The 23,766-nt window shown below is 36.3% G+C and overlaps 1 protein-coding gene and 1 long non-coding RNA gene across 3 annotated transcripts; both read right to left on the bottom strand.

Annotated features, from left to right (window-relative positions):
* Positions 1-294: 294 nt before the first annotated feature.
* Positions 295-8,473, bottom strand: LOC129272948 (uncharacterized). Its single transcript, XR_010295240.1, has 4 exons — positions 8,425-8,473; positions 6,367-6,450; positions 5,759-6,012; positions 295-5,353 (listed from the first exon to the last, which is right to left on the bottom strand). It is a non-coding gene; the product is annotated as an uncharacterized LOC129272948 (long non-coding RNA).
* A 1,298-nt stretch (positions 8,474-9,771) lies between these two features.
* On the bottom strand, positions 9,772-23,213 carry LOC129273572 (serine/arginine repetitive matrix protein 2-like). 2 transcript variants are annotated; one of them, XM_054910629.2, is made up of 10 exons: positions 22,844-23,213; positions 21,020-21,261; positions 19,875-20,023; positions 19,447-19,570; positions 17,473-18,801; positions 16,642-16,723; positions 16,133-16,254; positions 15,561-15,619; positions 14,764-14,847; positions 9,772-13,987 (listed from the first exon to the last, which is right to left on the bottom strand). In XM_054910629.2, the coding sequence occupies exons 2-10, from the start codon at positions 21,241-21,243 to the stop codon at positions 13,830-13,832; spliced, it is 2,331 nt and encodes a 776-aa protein (XP_054766604.2). In that variant the 5' UTR covers positions 21,244-21,261; positions 22,844-23,213; the 3' UTR covers positions 9,772-13,829. The 2 variants fall into 2 exon arrangements, with proteins under 2 accessions (XP_054766604.2, XP_063963230.1); XM_064107160.1 differs by lacking the exon at positions 22,844-23,213 and adding an exon at positions 22,539-22,673.
* Between the last annotated feature and the right edge of the window lie 553 nt (positions 23,214-23,766).

Below are 23,766 nucleotides of genomic sequence, written 5' to 3'. Positions count from 1 at the left end.
TGTGTGAGAAAGAAACACAGGGCCTTCAGAAAGTGACAGCACTCAAAATGTGAATCAGACCATATAGAGTATTGAAGGCTCAGTAATCAAGCAAAATTTGCATGTAGGAATGCAGTTAAAGAATTTGAAAGGAGCATTGCCTCAGGAGTAAAACGCAACTCTAAACCTTTCTGGACATACATGAAGTCTAAGGCATCCACCAGGCAAACTGTTTCAAATCTAGTCAAACCAGATGGTAACATGACAACTTCGGATAAAGAGAAGGCAGAAGTTTTACATATTTTTTTCGTTTCTGTGTTCACTCAGGAAGATGTGGAATCCTTGCCTGTTCCCCCAGCTGTGTTCTATGATTCTGCTTTAGGAAATCTAGAAATCACTTCAAGAGACGTTTCATAGCTCCTACGGAAGCTCAACCTAAGCAAGTCTCCTGGCCCTGATAAGTTACATCCTCGCTTTCTTCACGAGTTGGCTGACGTGCTTTCAGTTCCACTTGCTATGATATTCCAGACAAGCTTATAGAGAGGTGAATTTCCATTAGATTGGAGATCTGCAAATGTTACACCCATTTTTAAGAAGGGGGGTAAAAGTCATAGTAAGAATTATAGGCCAGTTAGTTTGACATGTATTGTCTGTAAGGTACTTGAATCTTTGATAAGGAAAGTTTTCATGGAACATTTCTATAGAAATGCACTTCTTTCTACTCATCAACATGGATTTGTTGTGGGCAAGTCATGTACCACACATCTGTTGGAAGTCATTGATGAATGGACTCGAGTATTAGATGATGGCGGCACAATTGATGCCATCTACATGGATTTTATGAAGGCTTTTGATTCTGTGCCACACCAAAGATTACTGACAAAGCTAGAGGCTTATGGTATTCGAGGACATGTCCATGCATGGATTAAGGCCTTTCTTCTTGGACGAAAGCAACATGTTTATGTTAATGGTCAGGAGTCTAACTGGTGTGAAGTCCCAAGTGGTATTCCTCAGGGTAGTGTGCTTGGTCCCTGTCTGTTCCTGGCATACATTAATGATCTTCCCAATACAGTGCAATCAAATATCAAGCTTTTTGCGGATGATACAAAGCTTTATGCCCGCTCGGATCTACCTGGATCTTGTCAGCAACTTCAAAATGACCTGTCACTGTTAGAAAGCTGGGTTGAGAAATGGCAACTTTGCTTCCACCCAGACAAGTGTACTGTTCTGAAAGTTGGTTGTATGCAGTCTGCATATGAATATCGTATGGGCAAAGAAGATGATTCTGTACTTCTTAGTGAAAGTCAGGTAGAAAGGGACTTGGGTGTACTAGTTGATTGACGACTCACCTTCAAAGACCATATCTCACAAGCTGTCTCTAAATCAAATAAATTGCTGGGTTTAATGAGGAGGTCTTTTGTAAATTTGGATGAAGATACAGTGAAGCTTATGTTTAAGGGTCTAATAAGACCGTTATTGGAATATGGCCATTCAGTTTGGTCACCTTTTAGAATAGGCGATCAGAAACGGCTAGAGAGTGTGCAGCGAAGAGCTACCAAGCTAATCCCTGGACTGAGGAACTTGTCCTATTCACAGCGACTGCAACACCTGAAAATACCATCTCTTCTACATAGACATAGAAGAGGAGATATGATAGATGTTTATAAGTTTATGCATGGTATCTATGACACTAGCATAGATCTGCTTGTACAAAGTAAGGAAGGGAGGACTAGAGGCCATTCCCAGAAACTTGAGAAGCAGTATGCAAGGCTTGATGTAAGGAAGTTCTTCTTTTCAAATCGAGTTATTAGTTCTTGGAACAGTCTACCTGAAAATGTGGTTTCAGCACCTTCTGTAAATTCCTTTAAGAATCGGCTTGATAATCACTGGAAGGATATTGCTTTTGTTTACGACTTTGAGTAATGAATATTGTATCTTGCCACATGTAACTACTTGCCATGTGCAACTTCTTGCCACATGCTACTACTTGCCACATGCAACTAATTCTCGCTACCCCAAATAGCGATTTCGCCGAGATCCGGGAAAATCCCTGTAACGTGCATTGCATTATGGGATAGCTTTTTCGGTATTACAACTTCCTGTTCGGAAGTCCAATGCACTGCTTTGCCATTCAGATCAACAGTGCCGTCATGCACAACAACACAACGTCGCTTTCGCTCGGAAAGTTCGTGATCACAACCCTCTCTTTCACGATACAGTTTAACAGTTTTACAGCCTTTTCTGCTAAAGTCACTAATTCTGCCCGACGATTTCCATTGCACGGTATTCATCTGTCAGTTAAGATTTTTTTAAGTTCCGAAACTGATTTTTATCCATTTTGTGGTCGACGAAAAATTGAACGAAATGAATGCTGTATATATTTAGCGTCTAGTTGAATACGATCGTGATGTCAGACCGGTCGCTAAATGCAAAATTTTAAGATATTCATTATTTGTTTGATTTTTTATAACCAAATAAAAACATGAATAAAAATTATTTTCACGTGAAATATATTTTTTATTTTTATTTATAATTTAAATGGAATCAAAACTGACCAAATGTAATAAAAAGTATTATACTCTGTACATATTATGCTGATTGGCATCGATTTCAGCGTGGTGGAAAACTCAGTATCGCGACGGAGTGAAAATTATCTCGTCTCGCGCATTATGAGATTTTTGTTCCTATTTGGGATAGCGAGAATTGAAACTGAAAGTGTGGAGCATACTGTTTATTCCCTTGGATCGATGAACAGGCATAGTCCTACAAGCATCGTTGGATAAAAGTAAAAGTAAAGTAATAAAAGTAATAAGAAATGTGGATTTTCATTGAAAAATTTGCATTCTAAAAAAACAAGGTGACAGAACAAAGGATTAAGAAATCACTCTCACTCCTGGACTCCATTTCATTAAGACTAACCACTACTCTAACTTTGCCATTCTGGTAATTACCATGGAAACATTAAAGCAGATCAATATTGAGGTTCCCATGCTAGTTGCTAGTTACAATTGGCGCAAATTTACCATAATTGAAGTCTTTATGAAACAAGGACCTGTAGTGCTGGAAATTAAGCTGTTGAATTTATTTTGGGGGGAAATGAAAAGTTGCACTGTTTTGTTCGTTTTTTTAATCTCTTTTTGTTCTTGTAACACTGTATTGTCCATGTCCCATATTATGAACTAAATTAACTCTGCAAATAAAAAAAAATTGTTGGAAATAGAACACAGCTCTGGCAGCACTTCACAACAATAGACAATAAGCAATTTTGTTACTGATTTCACTAATGTGCAGATTTGGGAAGGTACCCTTTAGAGAAATGTGGCAATGTGCTCCCCTTTTTGTGAAGTGCCCCCTGTTAGATTAGCATGCTATTGTCAGTTTATGCTGAAAAAAATGTCTTGACGTTTGAGTAACCGACTTTGAGAGGTATATCGTTAATCTTTTTTAATGACATCCTTGATGCCCCCTTATATTAACATATTAAAGGCTTATCAATACCTATGAAAGTGAATAAACATACTTTTTTCTATTTTTATCTCTAGATTTTACCAAAAAAATTACATCCCCTCCCTTGTAACAGCCTTGCAATTTCTGTTGCATTCATTATATGCATTTTGCTGATGTAATGTGATGCTTTGGCGAGAAATAAAGGAAAGGATTATTTTTATCACATATTCAAAAATTGATTCCTTAATAAACATTTTAATTTGAAATATACTTTCTAATCTTGATATTCAAGATTTATTTAATCCACCAATTCATATTGGGTGAAACATATGTGATGATGATGTTATTACTACAATACTGTGTTGTGATGAAATGGCACTATTTAGATGATGGTAATGATAATGAAGAATACTTCTATATGACTGGAATGTGATGGTGCTAATGATTGATTTTGTTTGTCAGGAATCTATGGGTATAAATACTAGTACAACAGGTAATAGTATAACAAAGTATCAAATACCATGCATGGCAAGAAAGCCCATAAAAGATATTGCAACACGGTATACTGTGAAATTTTAAGATCAGGAACAGCCAAATTAAATATTCTTCCTATAAATGAGTTTGATTTAAGAGTGGGATAGAAATAAAAATGATATGAGAATAATTGTTTGCTCGCATGATTATGTGGTGTGTGTGGAAGAGAGAGAGGGGGTGGGATCGATAGAGAGATTTAAGGGGTGGGCAGGTACAAAAATTTTATTTTGTTTGGAAGTGACATTTATAAGATAGCCTTGTTGAGAGCGAATTCATGCTGGGAGGGGGGGGGGGGGTACTGGGCTGTCTTTTTCTCCCATCCAAAATTAGAAAATGTGTTTTTTTGTTTAAATCTTCATAGGATTTGCACCAGATTGTTAATTTCAATTTCAAAATAAAGACAAAATGACCTTCTGATTGCTTTAATTGCTCTCTTGCTCAGATTTCTCTGATCATTTGAAGTATTTACCCCCCCCCAAAAAAAAAAAATCAAACCCATAAATAATTATGGCTATTCATGTATAATGAACACCTCATGAATAGAGCAAGCAGATCCCTAAGTTCAATCCTATTAATGAATCCCTTGACAGCTTCCATATGTCTTCCAGGGAAATAGCTAGCAAATAAATAATTGTATTAATTGATGTAGTTATAATTAATCACGAAATTCACGACAGATAATAATTAAGAATATGTAAACAAGAAAAGATAAATAAACAACTGAATACCTGGGGGATGAACGGGGGAATGAATGACATAATCTACCTTATTATTTACCAAAGACGCAGCTCTGAATTCATTTCATATTCAATCACTTCGCACATTATGCTAATTAGTGACAATATACTTATTTGCAAATTTTTTTTTCGCTGTGCGTGCAGGCCAATTATGACCACGCCTCTGTTTCACTGGTGTGCCATGAAGTTGCGGTGTCCATTTCGCACAGTGGAATGGTCGCGGAAAATGTCGGAGGGGGAGCCCCCCCCCCCCCCCCCCCTCCCTGGCAGTTTTAGGGTTAATTAGCTCTTTCAGACAAGTTTCTGAAACCAACAGCTCATATTTTCAACACAAATTCACTTTTAAGGTAAACGAGGGAGAAAGGTTTTAGAAAAAGTCTGAAGTAGATTACTTGCACTCTAGCCTCTGCCTCTCCTACTTTAATTCTAAATTAATATAACTTTATCAAAATCAAATTAAAGAATATGAAAGTGAGCCCTGTCTGAGGAGATGCTTGCATTGATCCTCGCTCCATTGCAGATGTTGAGGCTCTGACCTCTCTTTGAGAAGAAGCTGCCTCTCTTGAATCAGGGTCTGCTGCAAGTGTTGACGTTACACTGAGTACTCTCTCCAGAAGGACCTCTGAGGAAAAAGATCAATCTTTCAGGAAGGACCTCTGTTGAGGAAAAAAATAAAATACAAATAATGGAAATTACACATATTTGCAAAATTTTTGAGGAATTATATCGATGCAGACGATGAAATATTATTAGTTCAATTTATCACATTTTATGTGTAGATCTAGATAGAGGTGAAAACTATTCCATTTTTACTTTTAAAAGACTAATAAACAATTTATATTGATTCCTTCTTATCCATACACAATTAGCATTACTAATTTATCTTGGGTAGCTATGGAAATATTCCTATCCAGTTATTCTCATGTCATTTTTTTCAGATCTGGCAAAATGTTTGCTCACGATGTGAGATGGACCTAGCAAATATCAAATTTAAAAAAAGATTACCCTGGGTATTACGTAAATTTTTACTTGAAAATTGAAAATTAAAAAAGAATACTTACTTTTGTCTCCTTTTAGTACTGCCAGTTGTATGTTGTCTATATCTGAATATGTCTCCATATCACTTTAACTGTCTTCAGAACGTGCTTCTACCTCTACTGATGACGTTATGTTATAAAGCACCTTGCCTCTACCAACACAATATTCCATGGCATGGCACCTTACAGGATTCACACCTGATTGTCACCGAGCATCACAGTTGCATCACAGTTATCCCATTTCGTCCCACTGGATAAGAACCAGTTTACTCTCATTCCTGGAATAATTGGGATCAAAATAACAGAAAGTCACGAGACATCATCTACTTTAAATGAGACAAAATACACACTTGTTCCTCATTTGAAAACTAGATGATGCAAATTTACTAGTTAAAAAACATGTGACAATAAAGCTTATCCGGGGGGGGGGGGCAATTGGAAAAAACTCTTAAGTAAAGTCTGCATTTCCATTGTTTTAAAGTTGCATTAAAAAAAAATCAGTGTATCATAACTGGGATATGAATCTTAAATAATACAGGAGTTACAAATGTATGAAAGCACTCTAGTATCTCAGTCTTTCATTTTATCTACAGAAGGGATATTAAAACAATCTTCAAGGTTTTGGTACTCACATCTGAGAGGAATGAGTGAAAACTGTTGATTCAATCTGTTTCTAGACTGAAACCGCCACTGAATTGGTACGCATGAATGAGCTCCTGGATGGATAGAGAAAATTTTGACTCCAAAATATAAGTGCAAATATTTCAAGTGCATACAGATCTTGTTCTTTTAATAATGATTACAGTCTATCAAAATGTTAATCTTCAGAAATATGTACAAGTTTACAACACGACAGATATTTATTCTTCTTGATCTTAACCTACATGTTTTCGACCTAATGTTCGATTAGTTTCACAGGATTTTTTTTTTAATTTCTGATTTTTTTTAAAAGATTTTATTTTTAATGGTAACGCGTACATGATTGGCTGGCGCGTCCGCATTCGTACGCTCAAACTGCAAAAAGAAACATGAAGATGATCGATCGTTCGAACCCGACACCAGCTTTTTTTATTCAATTTTTGCATCTTTTATCACATATTTCCCAAAGCTGGTAAGCTGATTGCATTTTTCAATTTTTACATTATTGTGCTGTTTCCCCCATCAGTTTAAGCAACGTGTGAAGCACCGGCTATATTATATAGCCTTATGGGAGACTGTGTCTTCAGTCTTTTCTATGCTATTGATGCATGACGGAGGGAATGGATGCCATGGAGCCAGATGAAGTCTCAGGCAGCGGAGCATATCCCTTACCGATTTACACTGATTTTTCGGTCTGTGTGATCAACTGTATAAATAAGAAAATTTAATTTTATGTAGATCTAGATCTACTTACTATTTTTCCTTCAATGAAAATGTTTTAACTGTTAGTGTTAGACCCTAAATTATTAATAATTTTGGACTGCTTTATCCTTCCTTGACATGGGCTTACCTTTAGTAAATGTAGAATCCAATGTCATGTGATAGATACTTGAATTCATTACAATCACAATTCACATTCTGAAAAGCTGAAATTATGAAGGTCAAGAAGCAATTGTTATTAAATTACTTGAGACGCTGATGTTCCTGCGCGCAGGAACATTGGTAGGTAGGGGGTCCTAAATCTATGCGGGTCTAAAGCTACACGTACACCACTCCATTGCGCTGTTTGCGCATGCAATTTCAATGGCAAAATAAATGCGCACTCGAGCTCTGTGTGTGAAGCTGTGACTGCAGAGAGACGAACGATCCCCCTATTCAATTTTTCTACAACTACAGAGGCTGCAATAAATCCTTGAATACAGAGAAAACCAGCAAATGTTTAGAATTTCAGAGTTATATTCACTTTAACTTCATATTTTCCTATAATAATAGTCTTTTCAGACATATTCTAAAAATTGAGGCACAGGAAATACTATTCTTTTGCATGATCATACTAGATCGAGTTAGACAGGAATAACCGTCGTTTCTGGGGATTTCCTTAACAATTTCTGACATTTCACTAAAGACAAAGTTATAAGTGGAGCCAACGTAGTTCAGTGGAAAAACCAAAATACAGAGACTGAAGCTTTTAGTCTGACTAAGATCAAGTGCATAGCTACATCGGGTGGCGAAATGACACAGGTGTTCGGAAAACACGGCCGGATTTCATACTCACAAGTTAAGTCTAAACTTCTACTACAGTACTCAGCATGCTCAGTAGTTTCTAAACTAAAATTCTAAATAAAGTGAGTTCTGTGTAGTGTAGTGTGTTGTCTCAGTCTGTGACCGATATTTTCTTCTTGGTTAAGGATCTTTCGGATATCTATTACAAATTAGTGAAAGATAATTTGTTCAAATATTAAAATTGGCATGGTTTTTATCGTTTGAAAACAAAATGTGTAGCTTAAGTTTAACTTTTTTTAGGTCCCCCATCATAACACTAACAGTAACAGTTAGATTTAACAAACAACAAAAAGCGGGCGTGGGACTGAACTGAAGAAGTAGCACACCCAGGCCATGACACCGACAGAAACATGATTAAAACAAACAATATCTTGAATTTCATATACAGTATCATGTTTTCTCAATCACAATGTAAAAATTAACTTAAGATGAAAATCTGTCGTTTATGTTATAAGCACACACACGTTCAAATCATCCTCGGTAATTACCGGTAATATCCGTAATATCTCAGCTCAGCTCGCTGTCCATGTTCGTGGTGACGATTTTATGGAGCAGACGACTTTTTTCCGTTTTCATTATGGGCGCGTGCTATCGCAAGTCGTCGGACTTCCATTCTTTAATAATCATGCATTTTCTGTATCACAGGACTTCGGGAACTTCTATTGTACATAAATTTGATATACAAATTTTGCTCAAAATCATACGCACTAGGGTAAAACAGTTCTTTTTCTAAGAACAGTTCTGGGTTCAAGTCCCAAGTTCCATGGCAATTATGCTGATGGTTGAAGCCGTAATTGATAATTACTGATACCTGCATGTGATGTGATATTTAATCCTTTCATAGATATCTTTAAAAAAAAAAGAATGATCTTTAGCTGACTTGTTCTTTTTTTAATATTATATAGTATTCCTGCCCATGTCCATAAATCATTGAAATCAATCATGTTTTTAGTCAATCTGACAAAGCTTTAATAGGTGACACGTCTGATTTATGAATTTATTTTCTGCTGTAAATAATTGTCAAATTTTGTTAAGAAGTCTACCCCCGGAGTCTACCCCAGAAAAATGTTGATTTGAATCAATAGAGAAAATTCAAATGAGCGTAACGCTGAAAATTTCATCAAAATAGGAATAAGAAAGTTAAGACATTTTAAAGTTTTGCTTATTTTTTCGGAAAATAGTTATATACACAATTATGCAAATGACAGATTCAATGATGTCCCTCACTATTTATTTTGTTCTTTATTATTTGAAATAAACAATATTTCAATTTTTACAGATTTGACTATATATATGACCAACTTGACGGAACCACAAAATGTCAAAACAATGCATCAGTCCACATGTTCAGGAAAGAATAAAACTTTGTTTCATGTTACAACTGGGAGAAAATTAAAATATTTCATATATCATATAATAAAATACAAAAGAAATAGAGTGGGTGGTGTCATCAGTCCCCTCATTTGCATATCGACCAGGATGTGCATATAAAATGTATTGTGAAATTGAGCAAAACTTTAAAAAGTCATAACTTTCTCATTTTATATCCGATTTTGATGAAATTTTCTACTTTTATTCAAATCAACTTTCTGCTGGGATGGACTTGTCCTTTGATATTCAGACTGGAAGTGGAAGAAATCAGGCCTTACAAATTCAGGCACAAGCTTACCGATGCCTCCGCCTACCAATCAAAGTGGGGGCTGATCAAGGCATTATCTTTTTCGGGTTGTCTACCTGTCCTCTGTTTTCCTTTTAAGATAAGAGGACTGGTTAAAAAAACAAAATGAGAGGAATATTAAGTCTAATGAAGGAAGCACACAATGGAAAAACAGAAATTTCAAAGTATAATGCAGTTGAATTTTTATTGACGATACATTTTAAATACATGTTCGCAACTTTCATGTACCTATTACTCAGAAGCAAACTGTATAAAGATGCCCCCACATAAGCAGAAACCAACAGCACAACCTCTGCTGTGATTAACGAGCATACAATTATAAACAAAGTATTTAAATAACCATACTTCTTCATCGTCTTGTGATCACTTTTCATAACTGGCTTCAGTGGAGAAAAAAAAAATACAGTATTCTACTTCATTTTGGACAAAATATGGGGTAACAAAAGCTATAATATGAAAATTAGGAGCTTCCTCGGTCTGATTTTCAGATGAAATTCCATTAATATATGTAAAATGAACAAAATGACAAACTTGCAATTTGTATTGAATACCACCATTTGATTCTATTTCTCCATTACTCAAGTCCAACAAAATGTCAGATATCAACTACGTAATTTGAGTTTCATCAGAAAGTCACTGTCTAAACCTGCAGCCGAGATACTTATCCATGCTTTAATTTCCTCCCGTTTAGATTTTTCAAACTCATTGTTCTGTAACCTCCCACAAAAAGATTTGACAAAACTTCAACGTCTACAAAACTCTGCTGCCCGTCTCCTAACCTACACTAAAAAGTATGACTCCATCTCGCCAATCCTCCAGTCCTTACATTGGCTGCCTGTTGGTAAAACAATCACCTTCAAAATTCTTTTACTAATACATCATTCAATTTATTCTCTCTTCCCCACATATCTCAGCAGCTCTATCTCAAAATGTCAGCCTTCACGTAGTCTTCGCTCATCATCTGATTCTCTATTGCTCCAGACACCCAGAACAAAACACAAATGGGGGGACCATGCATTCTCTGTTATAGGACCAAAGCTATGGAATCAACTGCCTATCCAATTACGCCAAATTTCATCAACAGAAGCATTCAAGTCCCAATTGAAAACTTATTTAATCTCCCATTAGCAGTTTAATATTGTGTTTATTCAGGAGAATTCAAATTCTATTCGTTTTTGTTTTCTATTGTTGTGTTTTGTGTTTATTTTCCTTGAAGCGCCATGAGCACCGAAAGGTGGACCTGTGCGCTATATAAGTAGCCACCATTATTATTATTATTTCATTTTTTGAAGATTCCTTTTTTTTTCATTTTCATTTTTCACATTTCAAACAGTCCTAAGTATATTAGCCCTCGACTGCTTGATTTCATCCTTGGCTAAGAACGTCAATCAATTAAATCTACTTTGCTGCAATAAACCTCTCATAACAAAAATAGTTTCGACTTCCAAGTAGATGATTTTTTTTCATATGCATGTGTAAAAAAAATTTGAAGGAAATAAATTGGATAGTTTTCTTACGAACATACAAATTGTAAAAATGATAGAATTTACAAAATATCAATGATTAATACTGGAAATTCAGATAAAATTAAAAAAAATAAAAATTAATAGGTCTTGCATTCAACTACATTCAAAACAAAACTTCATCTAGATCATAAGAGGAAAAAATACAAGTAAAAATGTTTTTATAGATATGTGGAACAATCCAAGAGCAATATTACATATTGTTGCTCTGCTTTGTCTTTGACATTGTGGAGCAGCAACTTGGTAGGAAAAAAAATCGCTGAACAGGACACATTTACTGCTCCCACCGTCAAACAAAGGTAAACAGTACAGAAAAACTTGAATATGTTGACCCCATACATTGAAAATTCAACCCTAAGTCAAAGCAGTTTTTAAGACCTTGGTGGGTATTTCATAAAGCTGTTTGTAATTAACATAAGACTTTATGGATGACTGGTGATCCTTTGTGAATGATGCACACCAGATTTTCATTGATGTTGTTCCCAAGAAAGGATCACCAGTCACTTGTAAAGTCTCTGGTAACTTTACAAACAGCTTTATAAAACACCCACCCAATTATGCAAAATATTGTAATTAGACCCTTTCTCAAGTCAAACAGATTTCTGTGGTCTCAAGATATTTGTCTTTATAGGAGTTACTTGTACATCACTAACTTCCCAACAATGCAATCATAAAAAAACAAATATTAAAAAGAGATAAAACAAAGGAAGAGGTATATGTTCATTTTTTTATGATTAGATGCATTAAAATATAAAATATTTACTTCTAATACAGTTCCTTCACACTAGTGTTGCAAATAATTGAGCATTTCTCAACTTTAAACAAATTACCATACAACCGAAAATTAGACCATACAAATTATCTCAATCCAACTTATAAATCCCTTTCACATAGTCGTACATAATTCATATCTATGTATTTTTCTTACATTTTTTGTTGTTGTAAATTCAATATAAAAAATAAGTTTTAGAGCATTTTATAACCTTTTTTTATATAAAATTAAGTATCAATACATACAACTTTCACTTTTGGCACTAAATCAAATAAAAAAAAGACATTGAGATATTCATATAAAAAAGAAACTTAAATGCATTTCTTGACAAAGAAAAAAAAAAGAAATATATCATTTTTAAGTTTTGAAGGTATTAAGCACATCTTCAATCATGAATTCAACTTTCTCATGATGAATAAAATTTAAATAAAAGTTCTTCTTTCCTTTTGCATTCTTTGCAACAATCAATGCTATCTCACATTTTTTTTCTAACATACTGAACACGTTGTTGTTGATCATGTTGTTGATTGACCTGAAAAATAAAGTACTGAACGATTCAACAATTTCAAATTAGATTACCATTCTTTCCATGATACAGTAAAAAAAAAAATTTTAGCCAAAATGTTCTACATGTGTCATACGTAGCAAACTTGTAATATTAAATTTGAGAGGAATCGAAATTCGATAAAAACACATTTTCTTTGTCCATTTTGAGTGGATTTTTACAATGCAAAATCTTTTAATTTTTTTCCTTTCAGGATTTGTGAGCATTGCCCCTACCCAAATCAGTTTCGTAAGCTTTCCAGCCACTTTGAAGTTCACATAATTTATGTAGAAAGATTAATTACAATTTTCATCTTTAAGTACTTCCAGTTGTCAATTTTTCACCACTCTGCTCTATTTTCTTTTATTTTTTTAAAGAAAATATTAGATGTCCCTTTTAGTTCAACTGCTGAACTCTATTTAAAAAAAAGAATTCCCCAAGACCCCCAAAATGATATATTTAAAGACAATATACTGTAATCAAATTCATAAGTTTTCTTTGATGTGTCGGGAAACATATACATGTATTCTCCCTACTGTACAGTTGCTATTACTAAAAGCTTGATTTCTAATTCTACTACATCTTCTTCTACTACAACTACTTCTACTACATGTGAAAGATATATGTGGTACCCTAAGCAATGATGTGTGGAAAGAAAAAGTATTGACCTGTATCAAGAATAAGGGGTAAGTGAATGAAGACAGGCTCATAGAATAATGCTTGTGTGTTGATATTGTTTGCTATGAATGATTTGATGATTTCAGTGGTGCAACAATATACACATAGAAGCTCAACAACATTGATAATTTTAATGCCCAAGACTAAAAAAAATCACCATGGAAATAAATATACCAAGATGGAAATGATTATAAATGGTACAAAGCAATAAATATGCATAGTAATGCCCATTTATTTTTGCCCTGAAAGAAAATCTTGGTATATCATGTAAATAAACATGTACCAGAAATGAAAACATCTCTTTTTCAATTCTCATTTGAAAATTTCATCCAATCTAATTCCAATTGAATTTTACTTTTTTCGTGATAAAAAGAGCACTTTGTGTACAAAATAAAACAGCAGTTAACAAAAATTTATTTACCATCATTGACCTTCATTTTTAAAATAATCTTTGATCCTAAAAATAATTCAGATCTTTGAAAGCAAAAAAAAAAAATCTGTAGAGAATTACCAAACTGCAACAAAAAATGCATTCTGCTTTCTGAATTGATTGAAATAACTTTCTTTATAGTGATTACCATCATCACAAACTGAGTACTTTTCACATTATATCTCATAATACATGATCAAGAATTCATCAGTAACATGCGCGTTCTCCTATTCCATAAAGTGAGAGTAAGGAGATATTGTCTCCATCATCATCTACTCTTATTTTTATTCTTCATGGCTGCCTTGAGCAGTTTATCAAATTCACTCTCTTCTGGTCCTTCATCTTTAGCAGAGGCATCATCTTCCTCTTTTTCTCTGTTTCCATGGTAACCATAGTCAAGATCCGCTGATGCATTGTTCAATGAATCTACATCAAACAAAAAGCAAAATTTAAAGATGGTTCATACAATATATTAATTTTCATAAACGTGTCATTTTCCTCTGCTCTATATTCCACACACTAATCAAATGACAAACTTTAATCCTGGGTTTAACTATACCCGACCCTAAATCTAACCCTAAGCCTAACATAAAACCCTACTGTAATCCTACATCTTTGATGAAATTAAGCCCGGAGCAATTGTTGCAGGAGCAAAAGTTGTGTCGCCGCAATTCGGCCGCAAGAGATTTTTTATTTTAATAAACCATCTCTATTTTTTCATTCCATCTAAAACGTTAAAGCGAGGCAAACAAGATTTACAAGCCTGCTGTAGAGTGATTAATTACACAAAATAAATTTCATTCACAACTAAACTCCCAAATAGATGTTTTAACTTATTTACCTTTTATGTACATACAGTAGCACAACTTAAAACAACAAATTGTACTTGTTCTTTTTTTTTTATCTTTTTTTCTGATAATTGCTCATCTGTATCAAAATGAAGTATCAATTCTTAAACAGTTGCAAAATATTCTGATTCATATTTTTTAAATGCTAATTGTTTCATGAACCCTCACAAAAAAAGCCATTTGAGCAAAGTTTTGAGATTGAAGATAATTATTAGAGAGTTCATAAAGCCCAACAAGTAAGGTAAAATTAGCATTCTTACCAAAGCAATCCAGTTCAAAACTTTCAATAAATTAAAAAAGTCTTGTTAATCATCATTTCTGTTCATTAAACAGAGTAATATTTATTTTCCTTACCAAGGTCTTCATATTTTTTTGTGCAGAACTTCCTTCTTCCTCCGAAGCAGAGGTCATACTTGGGCCAATTAGGGTCATGTCCAGCTGGAGACAATAATTTAAAAAAAAGAGTAAAAATCACAGTACAAAAAGAACCTTACTACCAGCTGGCCATTTCATAAAGCTGTTTTTAGGTTGACATGACTGGTGATCTAGGTCCCGTAACACAAAGGTTAGCAATTAATCGTACGCTCGATTCCCACGATTGATTGTACATTGTAGTCAATGCAATCAATCGTAGAAAAATGTTCTACGATGATTGCTAGGTTTTGTGTTACGGGCCCCTGTTCTTGTGCAGTGATAGGTCCCTGTGTAGCTGACTTAACACCTAACATTGTATGTGATCCAGGCGTGTGTAAAGTCACCAATGAAGTCATGTGTAAGGTTGTGCATAACTTATGGACAGCTTTATGAATTGCCATCCAAGTGTTGTTGAATTAGCAAGACCACCATGCCCCCACCCCCACCTCCCCCCCCCCCCCCCAGATAAAGTTCTCTCTTGGTAAATCAACCAAAATCGTCTATATTGCTTCATCTCATGGCCAAACAGCACATAACACAAACTCATCAAATTTTCATTTCACTAATTCTCAATTTTGATCATCATCACTGCAATTTCAATCAAGTTTCTCAAATACAATTAACAAAAAATATAAACTGGTATCCTGACTGATATTACATAGTTCACAGAACTTTGATATAATCATCCTATTGTATAGCCCTACTACAATAATGTAGAGAATGTAGACAAACTGTACCTGTAATGGCAGCAACAGCATCACACTTGTAGTGAAAGGTCACAAATCCATAGTTATCCCTGAAAAGAAACATAAAAGGGGGTCATAGTGAAATTTTATATAGAGATAAATGACTACTGGATATTTTCTCAACACAAAAGTACCTTGAAGATCCAATTTCAATTCCATCATCATTTTGCTTTGCATACAATTTCATAGACAAGGTGGATTGATTGATTAAAGAAAGTAGTGTTTTGGCCAGTTCAACTTTACAGAGAAGAAAACCTCAAACAGCAAAACCATTTTTTGATCAGGTCTTGAAATGGTTCTGGAATCAATGAGACTGTATCTTGGCAAGAATAAAATACAGAGCAATCAACAAATATGCTCATTAACTTTGTGACGCATGTCCCATGTCTATCATCTAGCCCATGTGCTGCGTCATATACGACACGAAACCCAACTAGATTCTTTTGTCACACTTAAATCTTAGTGAAACAGCCAACTATTCTTTCCTGAGCAGGGTTATGTGTTATTGTGAAATGCACCACATAACCAATCTTTTAATAGACAATTTACACTTTACAACTTACATATCTTTTCTAAAGTAGAGCTGAATTTTGTCAACAGGCCCAAACCGTGAGAACTGCTTCATGAGGTCCAATCTTGAGGTGTCATCTGAGATATTACCTACGTACACAACACGCCTTTCCTCCTACAGATTAAAAATATGAATGCCATTTACAAATGAGAAAACTAAGAAAACTCGAATGTACTACAATATAACATTATGTGTTTAAAAAATTAATGCCAAGTTGAAGATATGTATTTTCAATAGCATGAAATTGTAAGGGTTAATAGAATCAATTGTACATGAATTTTCATTATGACCGACATTTATATTATCTGTTGATGGATCTCTGACAAGCTTGTATTCTGTCAGTGCAACAGTTGCAGCAGAGATCCTACAGTAATAATGGATTTAAATTCTCACAAAAAGTATTCTAATAATTCTTTCCAGCAATTGTTTGAAATAATCTGTTCTTTTTAATAGCAACTGGTTACTTCAAGAAAATCTTCTTGGTTGTCAGTTACAACTTACAAATTCTTGAAGTTGTTGAGCTGAATAGAGGACCTCAGTGCTGTTACCATGGGGATCATGCGTTCGGATTTGTGAATAAGATCTGAAAAAAAAATGACAGCATACTCTCACTTTCTGTTCAGAGGTTCTCTTGCAACACCCAAACTGCTCTCAGTATACTGTATGGCATGTATTATTACTCTGGAAAGGCCTCTTTTTCTTGTTCAAAGTGAAGAGTGTTTTCGCAAACACATTTATATGAAGTAATGTGCCAGATTTGATATGTCATGCAAAGGTATAATCATTAGGAATTTCAAACGAAAGAGGCAGTGTATGGGACTTAAAGATCACAGTATATAAGGAACAGTCCCATAAACAAGTCTTGTGTGACCTGGAAAAAAATGAATACATCTCTTTATCTTTAGATGGATTACTGATATAGTTTCATTGCAGGTTTTCTTTCATTTATCTGTAAATTAAAAACCATATAGATGCTGGGATGGACTTCCTCGAAAAAATAAAGGATATGGCTTTCAAAAAGATATACACTGTCATGTCATGTCCAACTTGCCATTCCATATTAAAGATATAAATTTAAAAGTTTTGCATTCCACCAGAGAAGAATCAGAATAAATATAATTTACAAATTATTTATATTTAGGTTTCATCAGCAAATCATCCTCAATTAACAGATACCCTTCTAATGTATCAATACTGATCATTTGCTGTTAAATTTATTAATTATTTCTTCACAAGCCAAAATGGTTGGTCTTTTGAAGTTTTAGAGTTCACTTTTATCCTTTTTTTTTAAATAAATATTATGCATACTGTGAACACACTGCCATTGCTCACCTGTTGTTATTGTCTCTATGTCTACTATGAGGACGTGACCTTGACCTGGATAATGATCTCGACATTGACCTTCCTCTTGACCTTGAATGAGGTGACCTACTAAATCTCCTACTTGATGATCTACTAGTTCTGATTGGGGACCTGGACAAAGAACGTGAATAGGATCGTGATCTTCTACTGTAGTCTCTAGGGGATCTTGATCGCGACCGTGGTCTTGACCTGGAGCGAGAATGCGATCTAGACCTTGAACGTGATCTTGAGTAAAAGGGGGACCTCGAATATGATCTCGACCTGGATCGTGAGAAGGAACGTGACCTGGATCGTGAAAATGAGCGGGAATGTCTGTGAGAATCATAATCACTGTGGGATGAATAGGCAGGAGACCTTGAGCGTGAGTATGATGGGGAACGGGAGTTCCGTGACCGTGCAGAGCAAACACTGTCTCTAGTTCGTCTCCTTCTTTGCACACGCTGGTTCGGATTCCTAGATCGGTTGTCACGTTCAAGATCACTTTCACCTGGATTATGGGAGCGTTCCGAACACGAGCTGCAACAAGAACTATCGGACTGGGATGACAATGAGTTTTTCCTTCGCGAGTCACGGTAAGAACGACAATGGCGTCGTCGAATGTGCAGTCTACTCTTCCTCTCCTTGCTCGAGTCTTGTATCTTCCCACCATCATTCTCACTGCTGACAAAAATATTCTGGTCATATCCTTGATGCACCTGTTTGGAGGGGTCCTCACTGTTTATTTCACGGTACATACCCACTAGGAGCTTCTTTGAAAAGTACCCTGGTATCTTATCAAACAGTGGAACAACCGCCGCTGGATTAGCCTTTGGTACCTTCCCATCACTGACTTCAACACCGCCAGGGTTTGGCGACATACTTGCTGGTGACAAACTACGCGGTGAACTACTCACAGATGAACTCTTTGACGGACTATCCACGCCATTGACTTTCTTCTTGATTCTGTACTTATACTTGTAGTACGCTCGTCTCTCTTCTTTGGTCATCTGGTTAGGTAAGTCAGATCCGGTGCTCTTCTCTGAGGCAGCAGGACTCATGCAGTAGTCGTGCTCCATACTGAGGTACTTCGGAGCAGGAATCAGGTGTTTCAAGTTGAACGGGATAGGTGAAGCTGCGTGGGTGCTCCTGGCAAGCTGAATCGCTTTGCTGACCTCATGATTCTGGGAAACCTGTTTGGGTTTGACTTTCTTTGCTGGTAGAGTTGTAGGGTCAAGAAGAATAGCCCCTTTCCTCTTCACTGGCGCAATCTTCTTGATAACTTCCGCAGGGCTTGGGAGTTCCTTCATCTTTGTTACGACCCTACACATTTTAACATAAAAAAATAGGGGAATACTGTCAAAATGAGGAAGGAAAAGAAAGCATTTTTTTTTAAAGGGAAGACTTATATAATAATAACATACTGTCTCATGACTCTAGGCACCAGTAGCAGTAACCCTGCTTGGGTAGACAAGGGCCTGGCAGAATTTCGTTCTTGAAATCCTAGTGTGTTGTAAAAGAATGCCAGGGTAAAGACATATCATAATGTAATATATCATCACAATATACATAATACCTGTCTTTGTTAATCAGCTTGTATTTGTTACATGTATAGAGCGTTAACAACAAGCTACTGCTTTTCTACTGCTTTTGGGGGCTCCCTAAGCATTTTTAATTTGTATTATGATCCCTTATTTTGTTCTTTGAATAAAATTTTAACTTTTATCTATTTTTTAAATTGTTGAATCAATAAATGAAATGAAATGAAATATGAATTATACAAGAACTGTATCAACATTGTTAACAAAATCCAACAAATCCAAAACTTCGCAATCACAGAATAATTGGGAGCAAATTTCAAACAGAAATATAAAAGTCACAAATATTGGCTGTGAGAAATATGTCATACACCAATATCCCCCCCCCAAAAAAAAAATAGTTTGTATTCTGTCATGTCAGATCATTTACCTTGGTTCCCTCATTGATGGCTTTGGTGCTGGTGAGGATACTGGTTGTGGAACTGGTTTTGCACGCGGCTGCTCACTCTCTTCAAACTGCTCCAAGAGACTTTTCAGATCACATGCTTCAATTCCTACAAATACATAGATTGAAATGAGAATTGATCAAAACCTGCATACATGTAAATGAACAGAAAATTTTTTTTTTTTTAATGGGGGGAAGTCTCAGGACACCTAAAGCACAATGACTGGCAAGAAAGGTTTGCTATTGATTCGTTGATCACGCAAAAAAAAAATCGCCTGTAAGATATTATCTACACAATTTCACAAGTAGGCCTACTTTTTTTTTCAAATTGTGTGCTTTCAATGATTATGCTAATTATGCATAAAATGTCTTTTCCTGCTCTAAATCATCAAGATGGCAACTGTGATACCTACCAACATCTAAAATATCATCTTTATGGTATTGCTTGGTATCGCTGCTCAGGTTTTGAGGTACTTCAAGCAGATGGACCAATCCAGAGCCTTGGCCGAAGTCATCTCCCACATGCTCAATGGTGACATTAAATCCTTCACCTGGGTCCACACTGAAGAGAGAAAAGGGGTTGTGTATAAGTAGGTGATTTCATGTTTAATGTTGAATGGGGTGTTGGTTAATGTGAAGGCACAAACCCCCTGGTTGGCCAAAAGGGGTCTGAATTTATAGATGAAGCTGACTGGGGCTTATGTAAATAGGCTTCCCAAGGCCCAGAAATTATCACGGCACATTGTAACTTGTAATAGACTTGCTTTAAAACTTATTTAACTAAATGTATGTACCATTCAATTCACAATTACATTGAACTCTTAACCTGAAAATTTCTGAGTCTAACATACTTATATAATTGGAATGTCCTGTTGCCATACACTATAGGATCCCAACTGAAAATAACCTAAACAGACTGATTGAATTCCAAATAAGGTTTAATAAACAAGTTAAATACTGCATCACAATTCTTTTCTTAAAGAATCTATGGCACAATAGGCTATAAAATGCAATGGGAGGGTCTACACAATACATGTACATCCATAGCACTCCTACTGGTAGTGGTACAAAGAGTGATATACAACATACATTGTGCCTCGATTCAAAGGGCCATAGGGTTAGTACAGGCCTACAGGGACATCTTAAATCAGTTCAAATTCCTGTGGGTGAAGTTTTATTCCTTTGAATGTTAGACTGAGTTGGGTTGTGGGGGGGGGGGGGGTATTCAAAACAATGTGACACTGAATCTTACACATTACCATGGAAAAGTAGCTTTTAAAGAAAATGAACAAGTCGGCGAAGCAGATATAAAGTGGAATGTTAAACAAAATCAGACAAATGAGAAAGTTAAGAGTTTTAAAGAGGTAGAGTTGTAGTCACTAAAAATATTTCAAATTGTCAACATACGTCAGTGTTGTAGGGAGGAACAACTCTTATTTGCTCCAACACCAAAAAAATGACTAAAATATCTGTTTTGAAGGTCTCACTCAAGATGTGTTTTATTTATAGCATCAAAGCAATAGTCATGAAGTAGTAGTTATGTGTCATTCTGTCTTACCATGATTCGTCACTGTCACTGCCCTCTACATCCAAGACTCCATCATATTCCAAGAGACCTCCATGGCCTAGCAGATCTGTGCCTGATGCATCAGAAAACTCCTCTGGGACAGCAACCAGTTCAAACTTGCTCAGATCATAGCCTTCATTCTGCATTAGCTGATGCCATTCTAGACCAGCATCAGGTGGATCCCCAAATTCAAAAGAATTATTTACTTGGGCCATTTTGCCCACGGTTGTATTCTGGAACGAAAATCAATAGGGAATTAATGTTTTTTGAAATAATATGAATTTCAGGTTCGCCTTGTCACCAGTGAAATACTCTGTTCCTCTTTAGTCTTTGAATTCAAGAGAAATCTGACAACTAGTTGTGGTTAGCCAGGTGGCATTTGAGGAGTAAAAACCTTTGAGATTACACTCCAAGACCCCTTGCACTTGTTATATCAATTTGCATGTTGCGCACACACATCTAATGTATATGCAAGTTTGTGACATAACATTGACCGTTACCTGTGTGCTGAAATAATGGCAATGTTCAGACTTTTTTGGGGGGCTTAATTTCTCTTGATTCTCGGTCTTGAACTAGTGGATAAATGCATGAATTTTGGCACAGCAAGTTTGTTCAATTGGCGGACACAATTGTTCATCATATTTATACATAAAACTGAATTGACAGTTTTTTTTGGCTCAAGTGCAGAATACCCAACCACTATGAAGTTGACTATGCATCGCATGAGAAGTTTCTCTGCCTCGTTCCAGAAGTGGTGGGTTATTCTGCAAAAAAAATTCTTCAGAAAAAAAAAGGGCAACACACTTTGAAAACCACCACAGGCTTCAAAAGAATAGGGCGATAATTACATTTTTAGGATCGCTCTGGTGAATAAAATGACTTGACCAGGATTATTATCACCAAACTGCTAGTATTTTAGTAAAAACAAAGCATGACATAAACATGACAACTAATTTAACAGAGACCGAAGCTTTTGGTCTAGGATTTTCCTAAACCAAAAGCTTCGGTCTCTGTTATGTTGGCTGTTCCGCTGAACTCTGTTGGCTCCACTCACCATGCAAATACAGAGACCAAACCAAAGTTCTACTACTCAGAACTTCGGTCTCTGTATTTGCATGGTGAGTGGAGCTAACAGAGTTCAGCGGAACAGCCAACATAACAGAGACCGAAGCTTTTGGTTTAGGAAAATCCTACTTCTAGTAAAAAAGGGGAGTGAAGAGCCGAAGTAGTGCGACAGCCGAAAAAAGTCACTGTTTTTTCCCCTTTTAAGTTAATTTTTCCCCGTTTTGGTGCATTTCAGGCCAAAACGAAATAATAATGTCTACATTTTTGGTACAGTACATTTTATATATTTTTATGAAATAAAGACAAAAATCGATGAGCCCTGCCTTTTGGGGTCGCCGGGGGATTTTGCATTTTTAACCCCCTAAATGCAATGGTGGCTGCACAACAATAGCGAGCCGTCTGTGTACGAGGAAAAATTTAAAAAAATTTAAAATGTTACTGTTACTGTTAGAAACTCCTCGAAACAGATGGCTGTCAGCTGTCTAGGTTTTTCCCTGTCCAAAGACATGGCATGGCCTGATAAACCGCATACAAAACATATGGCAGAGTATGTCAATCTCGCATCAGGCATATGGCCATGCCCATGTGCCTGTCCGTCCAGCAGCGCAGCAAAGCATAAATGACTTCACAACAATCATCACAATTCCAGTCGACTCGACGGTCATCTCTCTCACACCTCTCTTTCAAACGACACAAGCGCAAAACTTTTACCATAAGCAAGGTTGTGGTCAAATAAAATAAGCGACAAACCTTTATTTTGAAGTGCAAAATAGGAAATGTCAGTCCAGGTTGATGAAGGAAAGGGCAAAACAAGCGTGAGGTCGACAGGAGTCGTCTCTATTTTGTGTTACGTACCACGTGGTTTAAATATACATGCGCTACGTACGTACATACACAGTGTACGTGTGCATGTGATATGCGTACAATTCATGCAGAATGCATTCAATTCCTACAGCTGTAGCTGGTAGCATGGAGCTAGTGCACATAGAGATACACGTACGTATGCGCAATGCATGTAGATGTACGGCCGGTATCATGGGACTTCCATGGGCGCGGATTGCATTGTGTGTATACAATCATCACCACGTCATCGATATTCGTGGAATTCTCGACCTTGTGCAGCTCAGCTCGGAGCGCTCCGAGCATAGCTAGCCGCACAGCTGCGCACAAATGAAATTATTGGGAAGATTGTTTTCATTTTCCACCTATTTAATCCAGCTTTCGCAAATATGGGGGGGGGGGGAGAAGGGGCAAAGGGTGGGGGAGTTTATAGGTGGCGGTTGTGGGGGATAGGTGACGGCGCCCACGTCACCCTAAAAAAATACTTGAAGGAATAAACGAAAAAGGAAAGAAGTTAAAGAAGGGTGTAAGCGGGGTGTAAGCACCATAAGCAAAAGAAAGAATACATAACATACGGTATACATACATACACGCACACACACACGTACCTACATACACAGTACACCCATACATACATGCACCCGCACATACACACATACATACATACAGTGGCGGATCTCCGGGGTTAGGGGGTTTACCCCCCCCCCCCCCCTCGGCCCTGGGCTGCCAAGTAAAAAAGTAAATTAAGCCAACGTACCCTAAATTACCTTCATGTCAGTGGCGGATCCCATCAGGCTTGGGGGGCCAGCCGGTCCATGCCCCCCCCCCCACCC

This window comes from Lytechinus pictus, chromosome 12, assembly GCF_037042905.1.
Source record: "Lytechinus pictus isolate F3 Inbred chromosome 12, Lp3.0, whole genome shotgun sequence".
NCBI lineage: Eukaryota > Metazoa > Echinodermata > Echinoidea > Temnopleuroida > Toxopneustidae > Lytechinus > Lytechinus pictus.
Note: the sequence above shows the minus strand (reverse complement) of the source record. Positions and strands in the feature narration are given on the sequence as shown.

Excerpts from the sequence above, each read along its gene's own strand:
- LOC129273572 (XM_064107160.1), bottom strand. The coding sequence starts at position 22,664 with ATGCCTGATGCGAGATTGACATACTCTGCCATATGTTTTGTATGCGGT. Across the intron at positions 16,255-16,641 it reads CTCAACAACTTCAAGAATTT|GAGGAAAGGCGTGTTGTGTA; the intron begins GTAAGTTGTAAC and ends TTTAATCTGTAG. Across the intron at positions 13,988-14,763 it reads AAAAAAATATGAAGACCTTG|ATTCATTGAACAATGCATCA; the intron begins GTAAGGAAAATA and ends TGTTTGATGTAG.